We start from the raw sequence: 24,997 nt of genomic DNA, 5'->3' as shown, positions 1-24,997 counted from the left end.
CATCTGTTTCACCTTGAATAGTCAAAATTTCATTCATTTGGGGGGGGGGTAGATGGCTTCTCTTAACTGCTGTGGGCCAAACGTTTATTGTACAGGAGGAATTCCCTGAGAAGCATGAATGAAGAGTTAATCTAATATCACTATTTTATAAAGCAAGTCCTCAGTATAGCTTGCTTAACATGTCTACAACCCAATCGTCACTGTCTTGCATTAGAGATTCATACTAACATTGCTCCCCAAATACTTCACTACTCACCGTTTTGGGCCTCTGAATCTTTTCTGGTTTTATATTGCTGCTACCCACAGAGTCAGCAACCAAAAGCTGATGCCTGAAGTCCTTGGTTAACGTGAATGTTGAAATGCCTGGAACATAATTTTAAATAATGTCATTTAAGTGCTGCCTTTGTGGAACTGTTCTAGAACATGCTTTTGTGTGCAAACACTGCTGACACTGTATTCCTTGGTAATACATGCTGCTGACACTATTGTTTTGTAAAGGAGAGATTTCCATTTTTCTACAATATTCTCACAGTCAATGGTTAACAGTTAAAATGTGAATGATCTTCGATGCGATCCCAATAAATGGTCTGATAACAATCACGGTTTATCTAGTAGTAGTGTATATTAGCAACAGGCTTCTGTGTATCAATTTTTAAAGAAACCGTTTTCAAATTAGGACATGGTATACTATCTTAGGGCAATGGGAGCTCATTTCTTTTGTGAAAAGCTGCTACATGGAAGCTTGATGAGCCTCAGGATCAGAGCGATGGGAAATGGAACGTTTTCTCTCCGCCACTGTGCACACCACCCCAAAGACTCTGAAGCTGCTATTTGCATTTCAAGGATTTCTTCCATTTGTCCCGAATGGTTGTCTCCCTTTAAATGCAAAGACTTCTGAGAAACAGTTCATGTTGCAGGACTTCCACAGTGGAAGAGGACATCAAACTCTCCCTCACCACCCTGCATAGGCCCAGAGACTCATGGCTGCTATTTCGAAACCGGAAAAGTACACATCTTACATCTTTAACTTTATGTCTAGGTTGACACTGAAAAGGACTAGCTTAAGGAAATGTGGACTTAAGGTGAGTTGAGAGAGAGGCTTTCTAAGAAATAATGTTTGGGGGGGGGGGAGGTATTTTTGTTTGCATTATTATATTGTGAACTGCCCTGGGAACTTTGGATGAAATTTACAGAAAGAAGTAGAAGAAATCATCGTAAAACAGCTGATGCTAGTAGTACGATTCCTTTTTACCTGAAAGTGAGCGATTTATACTGCTGGCACTGTGTGAAGTGTTAGCAGACTTTCTTCTTACAGCTGTGAAAGCCAAGGACATGAGTTAGATAATCTGTGAGAAGAATCCATACAAAGCACAAAGTTTTAAAAGTTAACAACGTCTGTTAGAGTATTTTTATAATGTCTGTTGCTTTCCTTTACCCAAAATGAAACCTGTACAAGTTCGTTTAAACTGCCCTTGCTAGCTCCACTTGGCAACCCTCTTCCCTTTACACCTTGCCTGTCCTCTCACAGCTTGATCCAAGCCCCATCACCTTTTAAATAGGGTGGGGAGACACTTCAGAGAGCAGTTTTCTGAAGCACTTCCCTCCATTAAACAGTTGGCTTTGGCTACCTACTTTATGTTTTTATGTATATAGTATGGCATCTCAAGACAAGCACCAACACCACTATGAGGTGAAAGCTAAGGCAATACAGCCAGTTTTCCTGCCTTTTCTATGCCCATGGTGGCCCACCACTGAGACCACACACCCCCACACTTCCAAACAATACAGTCATGCTGAAGCATCATTTGGGTGTCAGACCACATTCTCTGTGGTCTCTGAAACAGTGGCAACACTCCACAATTTTATTATATAGTAAGATAAGACACCTTTGAAACAATTAAAGGTAGAAGACATGGCCAATACACTATGTCTCAGTTGTGTGCCTGTTCAAAAAGTATTCATTTAATGCTATTGCTTAAGGTTTAGAGGTGGAGAGCAGTAATCTGATCAGCTTTCAAATTCAGTTTAGCATCTTTTAAATAGATTAACAAATTGGATCTACTTGGAGCTTTGGCTCAGTTATCAAACACAATGTAATATGACAGCTGGGGTGGTTAAGTGAATAGTCAAACTGGCTGAGGAATTTATCCCATCCTTATGTGCTCATACCACCATCCACATTTATTGCAATCTTGCAATAATATACTGACAGGACAACAAGTAGCTGCTTCATTGCTACAAACCTGCCAAAGAACTTGGTACTGCTGCCTCCCATACAGGCTTGACACTAACACTAAGCAGCTTAGCTTAATGAGAAACTCTTAGCTCAAAGCGGCTGTTAGCTGAAGTGTGAGACAGGATCTAGGACCTCTGCCCTCATTGGGTTGTATCCAGACTTGCGCAAGTGAAAGTGCACTCCTTAACTTACTGAGGGGAGGGGGCATGAGATCTGCATGCAGAAGATCCCCCCGTTAGGTATTTCTTTAAAAGAAGCAGCCAGGTAATATGAAGGACCCTCTGCCTAAGATTGTGGAGAGCTGCTGTAAGACAAAGTAGACAATACTGGGCTTTACGGAGCTTCATGGGTCACCCAGGTGTGCATGCACCCTGAAAAATCTCCCTGCACAAGCTGCCTCAGCCTGAATTTGGGCTGTTTCCAACTCCCACTGCACTTCCCAGGCCTTTCCTGCCCCCCCCCCCAGGAGAGGCTTTATAGGAGTTACAAGGCCACACTGGGCGCATGCATTTCTTCTCATGCAAATCTGGCAACAGCTTAGTGTAGGCACCTGCTTCCCCCGCCACAGCCTGGAATGAGAACAGAGTCTGTACTCAGAAGTCTCTGTCTGTGCTGATCTATTCCTGGTATATGAGAGAGGGCATGGTGACCTAACTAAGTCCAAGGTCTGCATCTTTGGTTCACAATTAATAACCTATTAACCAGCACATTTACTGTTAACTGTTTAACAACCAAAGTAAAGTATAATACATTTTCAAAATACAGCAGGGCATGAAATAAACAATCTATGGAACACCAATATTCTTGCAACCAGCTATCATTCAACCTACATTCATCCATACCTGCAGAGGAATTTCTCTGGGATGTTGCAACTTCTGAGTCATACAGCTGATGCTGCAGCTCTTTTATCCTCTGGAAAGCATCCAGTTTTAAACTGCGTTCCTGGGACAGCTGACTTCTTACCTAAAAAGATATTAAATTTTTCTAAGTGAACATTACAGTTCCAAATCTATATTTGTTGTCCATTTATGAAAATGAAATACATAAGAGAAGGAAGGAATTGGAAGTTGCAAACTTTGAATGAACCTGCATGATTATATCAGATGCTGCTTGGTTAAGCAATATTTATGAAACTTTGGGTATTAATTGTGGGATGAGCGCTGATCATGCATACAGGTTTTTCACCCAGTCTGCACAACATCTTTGGTGTCTAGTTGCCTGTCTGCATTTTTCCACCATTAAACCTTGATTTACCCTTTTGGGATGGGGGTGGGATGGTTTGGTGTGGATAAGTATAAAAATCGCCCACTGTCAATGACCTGTTTGCAATATTAAGCCCCCATCTTGGAACATAACCACAGGCACATGAGCTACTGAAAGTATGTATTTATAAACTTACCTGTTGGATTTCTTTTTTAACCTTTTCCCCCTGAAGCTGCCTTATCTTGGATGATCTTTCAGTTTCTTCTGTTAGACACTGCAATCTCAGTTCTCTCTCTCCAAGGCTTTCCAGCATTTTTTCCAAGTTTGCTGTCTTAATTAGATCTAGTTGCTGCTTTCTGTGAACTTCTTGGTTCATCCTGTGTTCTAATTCCTGTAGCATGTGTCCCTTTTGCATAAAATACCAATAAGATTTGTAAAACACAGGAGGAGAACACATGGGTGATATCCAATGCTATCATACTCAGAGTAGACCCATTGATTTCAGTAGGTCTATTCAAGTATGACTTACTTGGATATCATTCTTGGCATTTAGAAGGCAGGTGAAGACCATTTTATTTCAAATAATATTTATTGGCAGTGAAGTTGTTCTTATTCTGCAGAATTTCTGGTTTAAAACAGTGTCCAATGGAGGAAAGATATAAACCAGAAATTCTGCAGAATAAGAACTACAATGTGTGTTATGATGACATTATTTAATCTGTGTTGTAAATTGCTTTGGAAGATTCACTCTTGAGCAGTTTGGATGTTGTAATAAACTAAGTCAATACAACAAAATTTAAGTGCCTGGGCAAATACAGACACATTAACACTTGCACCAATCTGGCTTCTTTTGGAAGGGTCAAAGTGAGGGTTTCGCCATCAAAAAACCCTCTCTCCTTCACTGTTAGATATTAATTACTATAAAACTTGTGTTAACTGTATTGAGGGGTGGAAGTATCCTTGTATTTTCATTTTCAGTTGAATAATGATCTTGAACAGTTTTGCTGAGAAGAGGCAAAATGTAATATATTCATTCTGTCTTTGCTGTCAGCAGTAATGATTCAAGAAACAACACATTTGGCAAGTATTCTGATTCTCAGTATGTAAGATGGTTCCCCAACTTCACAAGGAGCTACAAGGAGCTGCTATGCAAATTATCTCTAAGCCACTGCTATTCACTTATAGGGTTTTAATTTCTAAATTACATCCATCTCTGGAATCTTAAATTGGTGTGGGCAGACACATCACATAGTGCACATTTCACCTCCTGCATAAGTAATATTACAAAGGTTCAGTGCCACCCCCACTCTCTGCCAAGCAGTAGCAAGATTCCAGGGGTTCCAGGTGCTCACCCAGGCTCATGTTTCCATTGGGGGTCAGACACAGTGAAGGCAGTAGCATTTTAAGATATATGGTTTATTTTACACCTATATACACCTAAAGTCTTCCATGGAGGGAGTGCAGAACATTACACCCCAAGACTATCTCTCATTGCCCCTCTCATAGCTTCTGCACTGAAGTCAATGCGAGTGAGAGAAAGTAATTTGATTTGCTGTATAGACAGTATTACAGCAGAATTTGGTTACATACCTGTTTGTCTAGCTGTTGCTTCAGCCTTTTATTCTCAGTCTGAGACTCTGCCAAAGCTTTCCTTGCAGCCCGCAGCTGCTGCTGAAATATAATCGCTTCTTGTTCTGCCATCAGCTTGGATTTCAGATACTCTTTTTTGTTTTGAATGGCCTCCTGTGAATGCAAAGGGTTCAGTAGGATGTGAAGCAGAGAATCAAGCAACAAACCCTACCCCCCAAACAAACAAACACCCTACACTGGGTTACTTAGGAAGAAGTGTTATGCAACATATTTAAGTATTTGAGCTTGTGCCCTTTAACATGTAGAAAAAGAAACCCTACTTCTTTTAATTTCATGGTGTTTTTGCAATAGAGTAGAATTTGTTTGAGCATTTGCAATCTTTCTGATGGGTATTGTAAAATAACCATATACAGTGCCAGGTTAGCGTACGTAATCCTCACCACATTCTTTGTGGGAAAGGGTTGATGCATACAGTCAAGAGGTATTTCACAGACATGCATTGAAGTGGCATCTTACAACTACAGCACTTGTCAAGCTTCTGATTTTGCATTATGTGGCTACAATCAGGCTCAACACCAGATGGCATGGTTATTTTTGGAAACTTTTGCAGTGGTATGATAAATCAAGATCTGTGAAGTGAGACAATCATGTGAGCACATCACGCATCAAAGGAGAAGAATGAAAGCCAGAGCTGCTGATCTCATAACTATTTTATTACAGTTAAACTGGCAGAGAAAAGCAGGCGGACTTTCTGAGTTCTTGTTCACACATTCATCATACCTCCATACATAACTGACAAACATATGTGCAACCCAAACACAGCCATTGTTTCAAATTTGCATTTCTCTGAATTTTCCAACCAAACTAATGTGTTCACAAATGGGTATATTGGGTGTACATGAAATGCATTCGTGAAAACAAAATACAAAAATGTTTTCCATTAGAAACAAATTATTCTCTTTGTTTCAATTATGTAGAATGACTTTATTTCAACAGGCTTTTGGGGTGGGGGTGGGGGGGTAGGGGCTCTCACCTTCTCCATTTCTCTCAATGTGGCAGATGAGTGTGCTTTTTGCACTGTTTCTTTCCAGCAGCTCATAGCCTTCAGTTTGCATAGCAGAACTCTCAACTGGTTGTTTTCATCCTGTAATGCTTGCAGGTGCCCCTGCTAAGAAGGCAGATAATTCTAGTCAAGGTAAGCTCCAGCAGCTGCTTGACTATGCACTTTTAAGAATAAACATCAGAGTCTGTACTTGTGAAAAAAGAAAAGTGAACACTCAGGAGAAACTCAAGTCACTAAAGTGTGCATCCATGATAACACACCCATATCTGAAATCAAAGTATTCACTCTGTGACTGTTATGCAAACCAGTGGCTTTGGCTTATTATCACATGGAGCTAAGCTTTGAAATTTTTATTTTTGCATTACAGCTGTGCCCACAATGACGCACACAAAGTATCTATAATGGGTTTTATTTCTCCAGTTCTGGGTTAAATCTGATATATGAGCTTTCTCCTCCATTTGTACTATATTTATCTTCCAGAACATCTGCTTTTTTAGAAAGTCAATAATCTGAACAGTTAGCATCTTGGCTATTCTGTGTGGTCTCATACAAGCAAAACTCTAAGAGTCCATATGAATGATTTGATAAGCAAGAACCAACATGTAAATTTACAACCTACCCTAACTGGAATGGGATTACATTTAATTTTAAAATCATAAAACAGAACACTTCAAAAACATAAGAATGCCCATTTTAAGCACAGGTGCATTTCAGCTTCAGAACTTTCTAGGAAAGAAACAACTTTTATTTTGTTGGTTTTAAGCCAAATCATATTTATTTCTCTGCTTAATTACATTCCACCCAATGTTGGATTTGCCAAGCAAGGCTCATTATAATAAACATTATAGTAATACTTAACAGAGTCGCTATAATAGGCACATAATACATGTGAAGTGCTATGAACACTTGAACTCATTATGCAAATGTTAAATGAGTCAGTGTTACTGTTCCCAGTACTGCAGGTGGAGAGGAAGTGAGGGTGTGTGTGTGTGTGTGTGTGTGTGTGTGTGTGTGAGAGAGAGAGAGAGAGAGAGAGAGAGAGAGAGAGAGAGAGAGAAGTTCATGACAGAGGCAAGATGCAAACCAGGAACTTCCTGTCTGATAGCTTACTCCTTTCGCTGCTACACTACAGCAGCTAACTACCCTCAGTTCCTCTGGGAGGAAGGGCAGGTTACAAATTAAATAAATAAACCATAACACAAGAAAATCCATTAAAGCCGTCTCTTATAATGAGCCCTATGTTTAAAGGCCCATGGAAAGAAAAAAAAGACCACCAGTTCAATTAAAGCGGGCAGGTTGCCTGTAGGGCATATCTGTAGGTGAACAACATTCCACCAATGAGGTACATCCTTCTACTGTGTTCACTCTGTTCCTTGCAGATGCCAGCCCTTGTCTCAGCTCAGAAAGATCACCTGATGAGTGCCTGACCCTGGGGCCTTTGCGTCCCAAATGGTTCCTATGGGAGGAGTGTCTCCACAACAGCAAGAACATGCTCTTCCAAGTTCTTTTGGCACTGGGCATTTTAATTGGGCTTATGAACTCCTTTTCTAGAAAACATTCTTTAAAATCACATTTCTCACACATCAACTTACCTGAGCCAAATGTTCTTTGAGTGTCTTGTTATCTTTTGTGGAGCCATACTTTTTCTTCAAGTCAATCATTTTGTCCACTCCTTCTCTTCTCACCTCACTGATGATCTCAAACATGCGTTGGCTCATGCTTAGACGATATTCATCCACCCTTCCCTGCAACCACAACAAGAAGCCATAAACTGCATATGCAATTTAATGTACATGAATTTAAAGGAAGGCAAGCAATTCCATAAGATTTCCTTAAAATATAATTATTATTTTTCCAGCAATAAAATGATTTATTTCTGAAATAAGGTGATTCTTCTGCAATGGAAGTGCTCCATTCAAGAAAAAATATCCAGATATGTTGCAATAACTAACAGGTTACTCCACAAAAGAAACCTGCACCAAAGAAATGCTGAAAAGGTCATGAGACTACTGCTTCTAGGTATCACATTCACACAACCAGCAGGCAGATGTTGCAGAGGAGGCTGGCTATAGCCTGGAGTCCTGGCTTTGTATATCCATAGACTTACAAACCAAGACAAGAAACAATGCCACTATAACAACTTTCTTAGAATATAAATCTATGGACAAGAATCCAAAGGAAATGGCCTTTGTGATTGCCATTATAATCCAAGTCATGGGCTGTATCCAATTAAGTCTTACTTTTGTACCTACTTTTAGTTGCAGACAGATCATAAATATGTTTTGCACCAATGCTTCATAATCTTCTTGCACTTCTTTTCTGATCTTATCTCTGAGGCCATGGGCTTCTCCTTGGAGATCAGCAATTCTAGCTCTCAGAGCCATCATTTCCATAATCATCTCATGACTCAGCTCTGCTACCTAGCAAAAGGTGAGGAAAATGCTATGCTATAACTCGTTTTCTCAAAAATAAGTGACGGGGGGATTAAGATGCCAGGCCCTGACAGATATTCTTAAGGTTACCTGAATAAAAACAATAAAACTACTGCCACTAACCTGAGTAAGACCCAGCTCAGCATTTCCTCGCTTGTCTTCTACAACATGCATTTCCTGAAAGAGAATGAAAGAGCATTTTTCATTTGGTTTCTCCGTCAACAGCCACTGTCAACTATTTTTTTTTTACTTGTTTGGCCGAGCAATCAATGCAGCACATGACCCCTCTTCCACCACAATCAACAGTATGAGAATACTTGTTCTTTTTGATAGAGGAGCTGATGTTGCTGATGGAGTAAATTTTCATAAAACATGGAGTAGGTCTCAAAGTTGCTGCGTTCTCTGGCCATGACATCACAACCCAGAGCAGTGAAGCATTTTTGTAAGTGGTCTTTCGGAAAGGTTATCTGAGGGGAAAACAAAAAATGAAACTGTCAGGTTTTTCTGATGGTCACACAGATAAATCTATTCACTTCCAGTGGTTCCTCCATTGTTCACTGGTGCCAGAGCACATACATCCAAGGTCCTGTCACCAGAATTTCTGCTTGAAGATTTCTGGTATGATGCATAGGAATAGCCTAAACCTCCAAAATGATCCTCAGTACCTTCCAACAATCAGGACCAACTGGATCAGGGGTAGCCAATGCAATGCCCCCAGATGTTGCCAGACCACAACTCCCATCATGCCCAACCATTGGCTAGTGGCCATGCTGACAGGGCCTGATGGGAACTGCATTCGAACAGCAACTGGAGGACGCCATTTTGGCTACTCCTAGGCTAGATGGAGTGGGACGCAGGTGGCGCTGTGGGTAAAAGCCTCAGCGCCTAGGGCTTGCCAATCGAAAGGTCGGTGGTTCGAATCCCCGCGGTGGGGTGCGCTCCCGCTGCTCGGTCCCAGCGCCTGCCAACCTAGCAGTTCGAAAGCACCCCCGGGTGCAAGTAGATAAATAGGGACCGCTTACTGGCGGGAAGGTAAACGGCGTTTCCGTGTGCTGCGCTGGTTCGCCAGATGCAGCTTTGTCACGCTGGCCACGTGACCCGGAAGTGTCTCTGGACAGCGCTGGCCCCCGGCCTCTTGAGTGAGATGGGCACACCAACCCCAGAGTCTGTCAAGACTGGCCCGTACGGGCAGGGGTACCTTTACCCTTACCTCTAGCCTAAAGGTAAATAATTTATTTGATTCAGTAGCCAGGCTTAATAATTTCTGCCCAGCTCTAAAATGTATCTTCTTAGGCTAGCTGGTGAAATATTTAAATTAAAAAATATGCAAGAGAACTTTCCCCTTAACCATGGGATAAACACAGCTTGTGCCCATGGAGGATGTAAAAACAGCATTTCCAGGAAAGTGTGTGCCCTGGGTCCAGCAAAATAATTTGGAATATGAAAACTGGAGAACATGCTTGAACAGACTCATTGGATGGTATCTGACTAAATCATAGTGACAACTAACTTAAGTCCACTGATTTCAATAGGTCTCCTCTCAGTAGATATGACTGACAGTGCTTATCTCTAGCAGAAAATGCCTGTAGCACAGCACATATTTCACCAAGAAAAACCTAAGTTATGCAGTTATTTTGCCCCACAAGATTTCAATCACTGGAAAAGAAAAACAATTTATGTACCTCTGAATCAGTTTCTTGGTGATTTTCCATTAGCTTCTGTACAAATGATTCAACAATTTCTGGCCTTGTGACAGAGAAGATTTCTTGCATGCCATGATGTTTCCAGAGCTCTGAAAGAACAAGTTTTTGTTTTGGGGTGTGTGTGTCTTTTTCTTCAATCTTCAGAGTAATAAAACATGGAAGCCTCAGTCTACCTTGAGTATGACTAACGCTGGGTATCTTGCAATGTGACAGGCTTTCTGATGGAGCACAAGTCCTACTCTGCTACTTTTTTTTAATATAAAAAACCAAATGTGCAGGAGCACAGAAGATCATAATTGCAGGCAGACAAAGGGTGTCTGAATGTGACAAATGATGTTATCATAATCATAATCATTATCATTATTATAGACGTACGCCATGCTCTTTGACAGAGCACAAGTCCCACAGTTCTGTAAGGGAAAAGAAAACCTGAAGGTACAGCAAGAGTGATGTATCCCACATGCTGATAAAAGTGGAATGAGAAGGACATGAAACAATGTCTGGAGGACACAGTGTTGGTTACCTCTGGCTTAACACAACACAAATGTGGGCTGCTGAATATATGCAGAGGCCTCTTTACACTTGCTGTTTGAAGAAAGCATCTCCAAGTGACCAGCTTTAGTGTTTTTTAGTGTGGCAACTTTCTCCATGACTCCTTAGTTGCAGCGCTTTGAAGAAAGTATTATGTGGGTCATGGCTAACCACCAAAGACAGATGATATATGGAGAAATTCAGGGTGGTGCTGACATAGTGACTGTGATATGTACATAAGCAACTACTGGGTGTTGTTTCTCACTCCCTCCCCCCCCCCCCGTCAAAACAGAACTTGGAGTAGAAGCTAGATGCAAGATGGGTTCAGTTGTTACCTGTAGAGAGGTTTCTTTCTTCTCTTGTTTTTTCAGATATAACCAGCGTTATTTCTTTGTTAACTTTCTTTTGTACATCACGGATCATATGTATTTCTAGACTTTCCAAAAGTTTTTGCAGCTAGGATAAAAAAGCAGAACAAACTAGCTTGCTTTTAACTATATCTTCATTTAACCATTCAGAAGCCATGTTTCTTCAGAAAGTATATGGTCACTTTAGACTTCCTAAAATGGCAAAGTAAAGGCCAAACTCTAAATAGGGCAGCAGCCACTTTAATCATTTTTAAGGCCTACAATCTTTAATTGATCAATGGGATAAAATTTTAAATCAATCACTTTAATGTATTTTAAAATAGACTAAAATGGGATCTGAATTAAATAGACAACACCTATTTTAAAGTGTATTGTTTTTAAAATGATAGTACTAATGAGACTGCAGGTCTGTCTTGGAAGAGGCAGTCTCCCTGCGCTCTCAAGTAATAGGAAAGCGCACATCTACAGTGGTACAACATTTGCATGCACTATATTAAAACAGTATGCTTTTTCTTCAAAACAATTATTTATGTGTATTTAATTGATTAAACTATGAAAATTAATTTGATTAATTGCCAGATTTCTTTAATCAAGTGACAGCCTGACAGCTTTAAAAAATCATAAACCTAGGAAAAGTACATTTTTATACAAACGATATTTTGATAGTTATTGTCAGAGAGCATCAGGAGCAATGCCAGAGGTACTGTGAGCTGAGGACTGACCTGTCAAAAAGGTTGACTCAGGCCCTTTTGACCTGATGAATGTATTAAGGACTTTATAAACTTCCTGGTTTTTTGCTGCTTGGTGGGGACAGGAAAAACAGGACAGTGATCAAGCCCCAAGCAGGTCACCAAACATTTCAGCTCAGAGGCAGAGTCACTGCCAGGCCGTGTAAACAATACTGTGTAAGCAATGGCTGGAGCAATAGTTTTATTTGGTATAAGCATGTTTCCAACAAATACCTGCTGAGCGGCATTTGGTTTGGTGGGCCATGTTGTCTAAGGTTATCTGAACCATTTGTCAGGAGCACCAGTCACTATCATATATGCCTCTATAAACTTTCCAAACAGCTTCAGAGCAAGATACAAAACTTCTGCTTGAAGAAAACTATTAAGGTAACTTCTTCTGCCTGAAGACACTATTCAGGCTACCTGTGTGTGTAAGATCAGGGCGGATGTGTGTGTGTGGAGGGTGGTGGAGGCTTAGTCAGCCATTATGCAGGGAGTATAGTCATGTTAAGGATTTGTTTGCAACAAGTAAAATATGGACAGACAACTCACAACATTTGTACTATCTTAAGCTGCTGGGAAGGATTCTAATGTATGGGATTCTAATGTACCACAGAAACTATATTTTACTACAATTTTTAAAAGTATAAAATCATTCTCTTTTTGTATTCTGCTTGCCCATTAGCTATGTTTTACCTGGTGTGTTTTTATCTCAGTTTCTGAAGCGTCTTTAGGGGGCAGAATAGAGTGATATGTCAAACCAAATCCTTCAAGTTCATCTTCTATACCCATATGTATAGCCATGCTTCTCATAGCAGGATACAGAACTTCAGTACTAGAAAAATGCAGATACAGACATTGTACATGCTTAATTTCTCTTGTTTAATGTTTTCCATTTATTTTGCATTGGTTTCTAGCGTGCCCTCAATATTACAATTTTCTATGTGCCTTTAAACTTGTTCATAAAGGATTTAGACTCATTGTGATTGAGGCAACCAGTTTTGATGATAATACCATTTTTTCCCAAGGGTGTTAGAACAGAAAAGGATTGTGAAGAATCTCTCCAAACTGGGTAAATGGGCAGTGCAAGTGTAAAGTGATGAAAATTGCGGCAAAAAAGTTTCTTAATTTCACATCAACGTGTTGCTCATGAGGTCTGAAGGGTTGGTGAATGATAAACAATGAAATCTGGGGGTCATATGTTGATCCAGTGTGTGGCAAGTGTGAAGAAGGCAAATTCCATGTGGTAAAATCTGAACTTCTGACTCCATTATGCCTCCAGAATAAGGCATGTTCCTTTTCCTAAACACTCAAAAAGCACCTAATTGAATCCTGTTTGGCAGGAAAATCAAGAAATCCTAGTGATACATTGTCAAAAGAGCCACTTCCCTGATCCCGTGTCAGCCATCTCCTCGAAATTTCCCTAAAGGAGTTAAAACATTTACCTGGCAAGTATGAGATAGGATCTAACTGGACTGATAAAATGGTCCTTTGTTCCTCACCAACCATCAGGAAACCTACAACTCATCATCTACACTGTGTATGAGACCACAAGCCTCATAGATCACATTCTAACTGGCTGATTGCAAGTAAGAAAGTCATTCTCTCGCCACTCATAAGGTTGTTGTCAGGATGACTGGAATACAAGTAAAATCCTTTCCTTATGAATCACATTATACAGTAACTTAGTCATCATAGTGTACCATGGGCAGGGTGGGTGGGGCAGGTTCCTGCATCCTTGTGCCTTATTAAACACTCTGCGGTTGGTTTCTGGTTGCAGTGGAGAAAGCCAAGGAAAAGAAAGCCCTTTCCCACTTTATTTTCCTTTCCATCCCACCCCGCTTTTTTATAGACAAGATTTTGAAATGCCATGTATCCTAGTAATCTAGTTTTAACTGTTGAAAATGAAATCAAATTTATAATAAAAGAGCAAGAAAAACCCAGGAAAACAAAAAAGCACTGAGTACTGTTTTTTTCTTTACTTTGTGTCTGCACTGTTGATGATTAACCTTCACTCCAAAATCTATTACATGGAAATGGAACTTACCTGTATTGTTCAGCAAATTGCTTGTATAGAGGAACAGTGTTGATATCATCAACTTTTAATTTAAGCCTCCCCCATTCTGCTTTTAAAATTTCCAGTTGCTTCCACAGTATCAGGTAAGATTTCTGGAAGGAACTTGAAGCCACTGAATCAGGCAGCTCCAACAGTGCTTTTGAAGCCTTTCCACTTGCTTCAGTTGTCATTGCCAAATTCTGCTAAAATCATTGTGGGGAAAGTGTCAGACACAGAAGCTTAAAGCCAGAATGCATTTATAATGGCAGGGAAGACTTTTACTCTCTCTTCCTGCCATGACTGCCAGTCTGGATAGGCTAGCCATGCTAGGGACTCTTAAGTAGATGCCTACCATTTTCCTTACATGCCATCCAGTCTGGGGGTGGGGAATATGAAACCTGAGGGTCCAAGGTAAATATTTATATGAGGAGAAACAGAGAGAAAGCACCCAGCTTCCTGGTCTCTCACCAGAGCCCAAGGTAGCTTGTTTTTCTCTGTCAAATCCCACTTATAAATGCATGTGAAGCATGAAGCCAAATGGTCTAGGCACAAGAGAAAAAATAATTGAGCCTGGCAGAAATGCATACACAAACTGAACAGTCAATATTAATAAGTTAATTAAGAATAAAAGTTAGGATGACAAAGAGAAGTGGCAGAATGGTGCTTTTAAGAAAATTAAGAAAACAATTTTAGTTCAGTTGTATCTATCCTGCTGTAGCTGCTTCTGGTCTCCTCACACATGATGTAGCGGCACTGAAAGTCAGATGGAGTATGGAGAACAAAGGTCTGTTGGTTACAGTCATCTCTTGACCCAGGTGTGCTCTGATTGACAGGTGGCTTTTGATCAGCCACTCACAAGACAGCCATGCCCTCAGAAGTTGGCAGAAGGGCCGGAAGCTATCCTTTCTGCTTCTCCTACACAAAAACTATTCCACACTAAGTGAATTGAAGGGAGATTGGACTTCTCTGCATATATGTGAGGGAGGATTAGAGAGACCAAGTAGCTGTACAGTGACAGGCTGGCACAGGGCAGGGCTGCATTACAGTGTTAACTAGTGTTGCCAGTGTTGCAGGCAGAGAAAATGTAGGAGAGCAGATGTTTTAGACACAAAAGCTGCATCACCTCACACTACTCACGTTGATAAAGAGAAGAACCTCGAGAGATACAAAACTGTACACCACATTTGTTAGCATTCTGATTGACTCAGTCATCTACTGTGCCACTTGTGTAAGTCACTTCTGCCAAACACACGTTTGCCAGTTTGCATGAAGAAGTTTTATTCATATATACAGTAGTACACAATTCTAATGTAAGATCCCATATAATATCTTCTGACATGCAAGCGCTGCAACCATGTGATTTTGTTTAACTTGAAACTTGACTAGATCTTTTTACAAAAAAGGAATAAAAACCACATTAGTTAAACTGAACTGTTCGTGAAAAGATGGTGCCAGATGTCAGTGAGTTGCTGTCTCTAATTTACCTTTCCAAAAGATGTTCTTTGTTCTCCATGACCATTCAGACCCTCATAATTACTCCAGAGTACATCCTCCATTGCAAGCTGCATCTCGACCAGCTCCCCATGGACTACTTTTCGATCCTCATCGTTCAGTCCACACAGACATAGCTAGAAAGGCCAGTCAGTCAATTTTTACTTGCAAAATACTTTATTTATTTATTTATTTATTTATGAATGAATGAATGAATGAATGAATGAATGAATGAATTGCTTCCCGTGACGAGGCACCTCAAAGCAATTTTCAATATAATGACATATATTAAGGATACATATATAAAATTGGTTAAGGACAACTGCACATAAAAACAATTCTAAGTTGGCTTGGTGAGTAGGGATGGCAGCCCCCAGTTGAATTTAATATGCACCTTAGAGGTAATAAGAGTACCATACCTGCATATTATAGTTTATGGGGTCTAGGTTGCTGATAATAACAGGAAATGGACCTGTGCTTGCTAGGAATGTTCTCCATGGGAACAACAACAGTGCCTAAAAACAAAGAGTTGCAACTTTAAAATGTAATATTAAACTACAAGCACATATAAACCAAATATCCTAAAATGTAGTTTCACTAACAGTATGCACCTTTCTCTGCTAGGCAGAAAGTAGCAGTAAGGCTACCCAACTTCACCAAATCATGCCCCCATTCTTTCCTTTTATCCGTTACAGTTCACCTTGAAATCAAGCCAGGTACAAAAGAAGACCCCTGTGGGAAGATGTAACTACCCAACAGCTGCTCAATGTTTACAGGTGGAAGTTCTTGTGCTAATCAAAACACAGTGGTACCTCTGGTTAAGAACTTAATTCGTTCTGGAGGTGCGTTCTTAACCTGAAACCGTTCTTAACCTGAGGTACCACTTTAGCTAATGGGGCCTCCCGCCGCTGCCATGCCGCCGGCACACAATTTCTGTTCTCATTCTGAGGTAAAGTTCTTAACCCGAGGTATTACTCCTGGGTTAGTGGAGTCTGTAACCCGAGGTGTCTGTAACCTGAGGTACCACTGTAACTTCACTGGATGCAACTCTAAATACCAGATCAGAGAAAAGCTGGAGGGGGGAAAATGTTATATGCATAGAAATACATAGGAGGCTTAAGCCTTTTTCAAATCCACCCCCCCACACACACACAGCAAATAGTATTAAGATAAAACTTGCATTGACATAAACAAGATGTATTTTCCTAATAATGCTAGCTGCCATGTGCGGGGAAGGTGCATTTTTACTGAAATTGCAGTTGGGGAGGGAAGACTTAAAGCCCTCTCCCTATAGGCTGCGATGCAAGTGATGACATTCTCTGCCCTCCCACCCTCCATGCACCTGGTATTTACCGTTATTTTTTAAAGCCCACAATATGATTGCTAATTATATCATTAATATAGTTAGACCCAAGATACCAGTTGATCCAGGGGCAGTGCACAGCAGTGATCTGCTTTTGGCAGCCAATTCTGTCCCGTGCCCACAGCAGCTGCTAGTTTGCAGTTAATGAGCCACCAGGCTTGACTGTGCAAAAACTGCACCTTTGCATGCTGTCCACACTGAGCTGTCTTGTGGTGGCAGTTAAGACCACAGATTGTGCCACACAGCAAAAGAGTTGGGCCACCTGCCTACCACAAGCAGGGAACCACCTAAGTAAGAGAAGAGTCCATTGGCTGCCATAAGGAGGTGAACCAAGTGCTTTGGGTCCTAAGCCATCATGAGGTTTAGGATGCAAGAGACTCAAAAGGCTCAAATTTTGACATCAGTTATGCCACTGCTGGTGGACTGGCAAAAAGAGAAACAGCTAAAAAAACCTGGAGACTGCTGTGATGAAACCTTTGGTACTTTGAGAAAATACCCCAAGGAGACAGCTTGGTTTTTTCAACAAAGAGACACATACATATAGCCTTGTGCTGATTGCACAGCTAACAATGGTACAAATGAGAAGGAAACAGTTAAGGAAGAGGAATCTTTGGAAGACTATTTTACTCACTCTGTGGCCATGTGGATCTAGTGGCTGTGGAAGCCGGAGCTGGGAAGCAAAGGCACTTCCAACAATGGTGTTACTTATGGGAGGCAACCCATGGTAAATGTGATCCATAATGCTCTGATAGGCAGAAACATTTCCAGATGATAAAAATGCTTCTCTGGAGGGTTACCAGAAAAAAAAATACATTATAAAAGCAAATACAATAAAATTATTTCCTATTTATTAATCAATGTTGTTTTTTAAAAGGTCTGATTTTAACATGTACTTATTTTCAAACTGCTCCATACATCCATAATTTAGAAAATTAGCATGACGATGTACTTCGCTTGAAAGTGACATGAGATTTGCCCTTTCGTGAGAAGCCCTGAAGAGAGGTTTTAGGCCAGTTTAACTGTTATGGTTTTCTTCCCCAAAATCCTGGAAATCAGGAAATCTGAGATCAGGAATGGATGCTGATAATTCTCTGCTTGAGATCTATTCCTCATAGAACTATGACTCCCATTATTCCTACGCCTCTTGTATAAATATGCCCCTGAGCAATAGCAATCAATGTAGCATTTCTGGTAGAATTCAAGAACTCTCCCAACCCCCAGATGATCCTCAGGATTCCTTCCAACTCTATTATTCAAGATGGAGAAAGCAAAGCAAACCCACTGCACTCTCTCACTGTTGAGAGTTTACTCCGGCTCCTATCTTATGTGCATTTGGAACTCACACACATCTCACCACAGGGTAGATGTGCAAGTTCTCCCTTCAGGTATGGACATGCTGGCTGGGGCAGATGGCAACTGTAGTCCAAAACTTCTAGAGGGGACCTAGTTAGTGAAGGCTGCTATATTATTCTAAACCTTCTTATTGGCTAATGTGCAGATTAAATAATCTGAATGACCAACTACCTTAAATCTATGCATTACAGCATAGGGTTCTACAAAAACACAGAAATGCAACAGCTTTTTGCAACACATGGAAATGAACAAAGAAAACATTAATTTCATTTAAATATCTTTATTATATATCTTCTTAAGATCAATCAGTGTTTAAAATATTGCTAGATGTACACCTCCCATGATCAGAAATTTTAAAGGTGGCTTTGGTGCACAATACCGAAACCTGCTATTTTTAGAATTCGTTTTTCGGAAAGGTTTCCAATAAAAGCAAAACAACAGGTGTAAGAATGCAGGTGGCGCTGCTGTTATAAGTTTTGGAATCACAGGCTGAAACACACAAACACACAATCATGTGCAACTTTCCCCAGCTAATATATATAAAAAAGACAACTAAAAGCAAACTCAAGAAGCTGCAAATTTAAATGAAGGATAGGTTGCGTAACTCTTTTTCACTGCCATTTTTGTCCTCAAAAAATTTGCTCCTGCTGGCAGGGGAAAAGATAGTGGTACTTATATGTTTTCTCAAATAAATGGGGAAACAGCAGGGAGCTACTTTTGAGTGGGGCAAATGGCCGGGGGTGGGGAATAGGCAGCCTCTGTGCATCTCCCCTCCTCTATTTAAATCCACAGCTTCATATGACAGCTTTTGGTTAAAAGAAATTTAAAGAGGCAGGGGAAAGTGATATACAACTTCTCATAATGTGTAGTTTCAGCCTTAAAGAAAACACCTGCCAGATCCTTCCCTTTTGACATATCCCCAACTTGAATCAACATCCTTATTTTTGAACTATGCTAATCTCTTACCGCACAGAATGTCTAACTGCTGCCTCAAATTGCAGAAGTGTAACTTCTCTGTGCATTCTCAGCATCTGGGCCACTTTCTTTGGATCCGAGGGACTATGAAGATTGTCTATTTTTTTCTGCAGGTCTTGGAGCTCAATTCCTAGAATCCCAACAGCAGTCATAAATAAAATATCCTGGCATTTATTTGCCTTATTTATTTCATTCTTGCATCCAATGCTTCTACCCATTTAATTTCAGTCCAAGCTGAAACCTATGGGAGGCAATGGTGGCTTTAGAACAACAGGAGCTGGGTCCCTACAGTCCCAAGGATGGCAATAAATCCAAGGAGGCAAACTGGCTCAGCCCTTGTAATCACAGCCAAGGATAGGATCAGAATGCACACACAATCTATTTTTAACCATTGCAGAGAAAGTTGCCTAGTTTCTTATACAAACATTACTTTGCTCCTTCTTGAAAACACCACACACAATAAAACATCTGCAGCGTGTATGTCACACCCTAGTGCAAACATGTACAAAGATCATAAGTCTGAACATGCATGCATACATCCACTCATGGGCATGGATGGACATACACAGTCAGGCAAAACCTAAGAATTGGTAAAATACAACCATGTTCCATTCTAGAGAAAACTGTGACAAAAGCCAGCTTATGAGTCTCAGCTACCAGCAAGCCATACAATATAACCATTTCAGCAGACAGTTAAAACATTATTTGATTTAATAATTTGGTTTGTGAACAAGATCCAACAGAATACATAATGGCAAATGTATAGTAGATTTTCATTAAATTAGGGCTGTACAGGTGTTTGTAGTTTAAATATGGGCCCAGAAAATGCCTCCCTGCCCATCTTTTGTTTCAATGAACTGGATGTCCTTCTTTAGAACATCTGACAATTCAGCTGAAGATGTTTCACTCAGCAGTAAATCTCACTGATATCAGATTACAGTCTCGTAGAGAATCAAAGACAATCAAATAAGAATATTTACCACAAAAAAACCCACAGAAATGATTAACTTGAACTGTGTCAAATGTGTGAGGGAAAGAACCCCAGCCCCCAGCCCCAGGAAAACTCAGGAAGACCCATACATGACTGGATCACCAGCCAATATGGTTTGAGGAAATATTTCCCAAACCAGAAACTCTTAATTTGAAATAGTGTGTGTGTGTGTGTGTGTGTGTGTACACACACACACAATGAAAATCACAGATGTTAAGCATAAACGTGCAGTTTCTGATTTATGGCATCTATACCCATAGTATTCCTTTGAACAGCGCATTTCAAACTTCCCCTTACATTCATTATCTGTTTCAAAGAAGAACATCTGTTACTAACCAATCCATTCAGTCCCTCCCCATTCTGCAGTAAGATGGTCAGGGGGGCACACATAATCAAGGCAGCCTGTTGCATTTCCTAGCTGTGCAAAGCTGAAAATGTAGGAAATAATGTCGTGAAAAGCTGCAACAATTTGCAGTGTCTGCCTCAGGGCTTTGAAGCCAGTCTATGGAAAAGAGAAGGAAATACAGGGAGAAAAATCTTTCAAAAATTAAACACAAGTCATAATCAATTAGTCATTTAGCAATCACAAACTGAAAGCAGCAGCTGCTATTTGAAATCTAATGGGTGTTAATTGTGGGATCAGTGCAGGCCCACACAGGGGAGGGGGGCAGCCAGGTACACTTGCCCTGGGCCTCACAGGGCTAAGCTGGCATGGGGCAACCCACCAGGGATCAGGTGCTTTTTTTGTTTGAGTTTATAACTCAAGACTCTTGCCCTGAGCCTTAGACAAGCTCTGCATGGGCCTGGACCAGTGCTTCTCATGCACTGTAGCATCACACAACATCAACATCAAAACACCAGCTTACCCCCACCCCCATTTAATCATTTTTTCCCTACTTCTGGGGAAAATCCAATAAGTTAAAAGAAATGGTTGCCAGCAATCCATTGGCAATATTGAGGCCTCATCTGAAAACACCTCAAGCGAGTCTCTAGATTGGACTGCTACCTTTACTAACAGTTCAAAATCCATTCCAGAAAATATTACTAATATCCCATAGGCTTTCTATATTTATTTCATTCAAGGTTAGTTCTGCCCTTAAACAAAAGAGGCAGTCCACTTGAGGTGGTAGATTTGGGGATTACCATTGGAGAGGACCAGATCAGTTTTTGCTTAGGGGTTAATTTTGTAGCTGCCTCCCTCCCTTGTATCTCATCATATAGCAATAGAACATCTAATATTCAAGAACTGAGTGGGGTTTTCAGTTTTAAGGTCTTAAGTTCCTCCCTCTTACAACTGTTACCCATGCCTCAGGCAGCTGATGGAGTTCAGAAGGCTGTCTCCACCATGGCTGCTAGACAGCTGGTGACCACCCATTCCCCCCTGGAATCCTCTCTGCCACTGGAGAGAACTTGAATTGTTTTACCAAGTGTTTTACTAATTGCCATGGGCAGAAGAGACCAATCTTTGCCTAACCACACACTCCTAATTACATTGGGTTGAATCCAAAGGCTACACAGGGCACTGCAAGGGTGGGGGGAAGGGCCAAAATTGCATGCAACTCTGTTCATACAGGGTGCTTCTGCTAGATTCTGGGCAAGTCTCCTCTGCCATTGCAACCCTGTGACTCTGCGACTCATGCAGCCTCTTATCTTCGTGTGGATTTTAATTGTCGGCTGCTTCGGGAGTAAAGGTTGTGGTGCAAGGGACTGGAGAAAAGGGAGGGAGGTTCTTCTGTGAATGGAATGCCCTATTCATGGAAATGTCCTACTCCCAGTTTTCAGAAATCTTCCCATATTCCCTAGTCCAGCCTATTAAGCAGAATCCATTCTAAAGCCCCTATAGCAATCTTTCCTCTGGATCCAGCGCCTAATAATATTTCAACAGCAGCACAATATGGCAACATGACAAAAGAAACCAGTTCCAGGTTAATCTAAACCAGGGCAGCCCAACCTTTCATACCAAGTGGGCCACAGGAGTACTTGCACACTGCCTTGTTGTGTGAACAGGCGGGGAGCAAGGCCACAATTTACTGCCTTCTCAAAGTTGGCTAAGTGCAGCACAAGGCTCTGGCAGGGGCCTAGAGCCCTCCCACCTTCTTCCCCATGCTCGAAAAGTGCCAACGAGGCTTTGGAAAGGACCCTGTCAGAGCCCTCAACCTCCTTCCCAAATCAAAAGTGCCTCGCTTACCCAGCTTGGGAAGGCAGTACAAGGACTGGGAGGGGCGCCAAATGTTGCTAGGGGGCCACCAAAAATGGAATCAAGGGCAGCATGTTGGACCACCATGATCTATACAGTTTGACTGACAAGAGTTATCTTCAGGACTATAGCGTACAAACCTTCTCTGGTAGCATTTTAAACACAGATAGGATTTCAGAAGGGTGAGGGATGAACCACAGATTCAAGAACGACCGTCCATCTGTGGACAGCAAACCACGAGGCCGTGTCTGGAATGACCTGAGTTGTTACGGGAGGAAAGTGAATTACTTGCACAATCACATCGCAATGTTCTGCGGCACTCAACAGGTATTTTTGCGCAATAGCTATACAGTTGTTTCTCGTTTGCTGCATGTAGTACATGCATATATAAAAACAAGAAATATAACCTATATAGTCATAATTTTATAATTACTACATTAAGTGGTGCCTTTTCACACAAATTTCTCCCAAGCGGCCGACAACACAACAGTGGCAAAAATAGGCTCAGCTGTGTGGAAACTGAGGTGGTGTGGAATTGATAAAGTGATTAGACGAGAGACAGCAGAAGGCCCCACAAGATGCTCCAAGTTTCTAAAGGAAAATATGATAAAACAAGCAAACCAAATAACAGCCTCCTAAGCTACCTCTCCGTCCAACAGGGGACGGGAGGTGGGCTTCTAATCCCACTTTGAAGATAACACTTATAGGCTTTATTCGCATGATTCTCCCTCTGTTTATAAGCTTACTATCATATCCTTTGACCTTTCCAAATAGGTGTAGTGATTATAATAAATAATAATAATAAATTTTATTTATATCCCGCCCTCCCCAGCCGAAGCCGGGCTCAGGGCGGCTAACAACAATCAAAATATGCTGAACTAGAATTGGGGAGGCCATGTTAAAATTCCCATTCTGCCATGAAGCTTACCAGTAACCTTGGGCCTGTCACTGTCTCTCCGCCTAACCTACCTCACAGGGTTGTTGTTAATTTATTTATACTCTGCCTTTTTCTCTGATGGGATTATATCTATCTAATAGCCAGAAAGAAAGAAACTATTGGCTAGCAGCAGTAATCCCACTGTCCCCAATTAGCAAAACAACATGATATGGAACTCTATAAACAAGCAGCTCAGAGTATTTACATACCTGGGATCATCTTCAGGCTTTTCTTTTAATTCTTGTTTTTCTTTCTTCTCTTGCGGTAACCCAATCATGAAGTATTTGTCTCTCACGCTGGGGAAATCATCTAGCATAGATTTTAAACTATTGTAATAAGCAATAATCTGACTTCGAAGAGAGTATTGTGATATACGATGGTTCATCCTAAAATGGTACCAAAGTTTAGCATTAGCAAAACACTATAGTGCTCATATCTGAAGAACCAGTTTCCCTGCTTTATTGTTTTCTTTCACTGAAATGTAAAGGACATATCCAAATTATAAATATTAGCACAGAAGAAACCTCATAATTTCTTAGTGCTCTCTTGCTCATGAATGGACAAAATGTGTTGTGTAAAATACATTGTATTTTCAGCATTAGTGAAGAATAAATGGTAGCACTCATTTGAATGCACACAGCTTTAAATATTTTCCATTGTTCCATAAAAAGCAGTTGTGTGATTCTGACATTTACACAATTGGAAATAGGTTGCATTTAGTGTTTGGGCTGTTGCAATCCGTATCCAATCCAGCTACAGGATTCTTGTGTTCCCTCAGGTGAGTCACATAAAATTCATGTAGCATCAGGGGTCACAATTTGTTCCTAGCGATATTACAAGATCCAAAATTGATGTCCCAGGTGAAAACACCTTTGCTCCTGAGGAATCAGGGCCTACTACTCTTTAATCAGGATTGCCTGTCTTGATAACCGCTACTCACCTTCACTCTTCCTCCCTCCCACCCTCTCTTCCCCCTTCCCAGAACATAATGGACTGTCTAACAACTGCTGTGACCCAGATTATTACAATTGTTCTTATATAGGCAGTTTATTTGCAGAAACTGCCTGAAGCATAACTAGATTGCTTTTACTTTCCAAATGGCCCTGTTGAAATTATTTTAGTATTATTTATGTTGTTTGTGTTTTGCTTTGTTACATTTTGGCAGGCTTTTTGTTTTTTACTTATAGGCTTGGACATTACTCTCTTCTATTTTCTAGCTGATCTAAGGACATACTGTTTGGCTTTGTCTCCCCATTACTGAAATGTCCACATCGTACCAATATAATATATAGCATCAGCCTGCAGCGAGAATAGGAAAATAAACTTTTTACATACATTCATACAAACAAACTCCACTAGCCTTTGGTGGAGATATGCTGTATAGATTTTGTGTACTTACTTATGGCAGTATTCAACAATAACTTCTCTTTTGACTTTTTCAACTTCCTCCTGCAACAAATTATACCATCTGTTTTTACATAAGATTTCCAGTTTTACATAATTATGCATATATATTATCTTACAAAGACACACGTCAATGGAAAGTTGTGTATTCAAAAAGTCAAATGCTGCAACCTCTCTTCATAGGGAAGTTGCTCCATCCTATTGATGTGTGTGATTGTCCTTTTTCAAGCCTATAAATTCATCTCTCATAATCACTATCTGCCTCAGTTTCTCAGACTCCCCTTTTCAAATGTTTGTTCAAGCACTAGAATGTTCCCTATATTTTCTGTTGCAAATAATTCAGTCAGCTTTTCCACAATCACCTAATCCTCCTTTA

At 40.6% G+C, this 24,997-nt stretch overlaps 1 protein-coding gene across 3 annotated transcripts in view; it reads right to left on the bottom strand.

Moving 5' to 3' along the window:
• LOC310840876 (uncharacterized protein) overlaps positions 1-24,997 on the bottom strand; it is a 58,199-nt gene that overhangs the window by 780 nt on the left and 32,422 nt on the right. For 2 of the 3 annotated variants that reach the window (XR_014562234.1, XR_014562235.1), the window contains exons 26-47: positions 24,617-24,666; positions 23,427-23,603; positions 22,421-22,538; positions 20,420-20,585; positions 19,084-19,222; positions 17,396-17,549; positions 15,821-15,916; positions 15,395-15,538; positions 13,902-14,110; positions 12,551-12,689; positions 11,094-11,214; positions 10,207-10,316; positions 8,842-8,991; positions 8,648-8,701; positions 8,345-8,512; positions 7,685-7,837; positions 6,063-6,197; positions 5,030-5,182; positions 3,636-3,845; positions 3,079-3,199; positions 1,240-1,315; positions 257-363 (exon numbers count right to left, since the gene is read on the bottom strand). Coding sequence is in view for 1 of the 3 variants with exons in the window: in XM_083731022.1 (XP_083587148.1) it covers positions 309-363; positions 1,240-1,315; positions 3,079-3,199; positions 3,636-3,845; positions 5,030-5,182; positions 6,063-6,197; positions 7,685-7,837; positions 8,345-8,512; positions 8,648-8,701; positions 8,842-8,991; positions 10,207-10,316; positions 11,094-11,214; positions 12,551-12,689; positions 13,902-14,113; positions 15,395-15,538; positions 15,821-15,916; positions 17,396-17,549; positions 19,084-19,222; positions 20,420-20,585; positions 22,421-22,538; positions 23,427-23,603; positions 24,617-24,666 (2,901 nt within the window). In the remaining 2 variants the exon portion in view is untranslated. Of the gene's footprint in view, positions 1-44; positions 364-1,239; positions 1,316-3,078; positions 3,200-3,635; positions 3,846-5,029; positions 5,183-6,062; positions 6,198-7,684; positions 7,838-8,344; positions 8,513-8,647; positions 8,702-8,841; positions 8,992-10,206; positions 10,317-11,093; positions 11,215-12,550; positions 12,690-13,901; positions 14,114-15,394; positions 15,539-15,820; positions 15,917-17,395; positions 17,550-19,083; positions 19,223-20,419; positions 20,586-22,420; positions 22,539-23,426; positions 23,604-24,616; positions 24,667-24,997 lie in introns of those variants that run through there. The other variant, XM_083731022.1, reaches the window with a different exon arrangement.

This window comes from Podarcis gaigeae (assembly GCF_964106915.1).
Source record: "Podarcis gaigeae genome assembly, chromosome: 3".
NCBI lineage: Eukaryota > Metazoa > Chordata > Lepidosauria > Squamata > Lacertidae > Podarcis > Podarcis gaigeae.
This window is presented reverse-complemented; position numbering and strand designations above follow the sequence as displayed.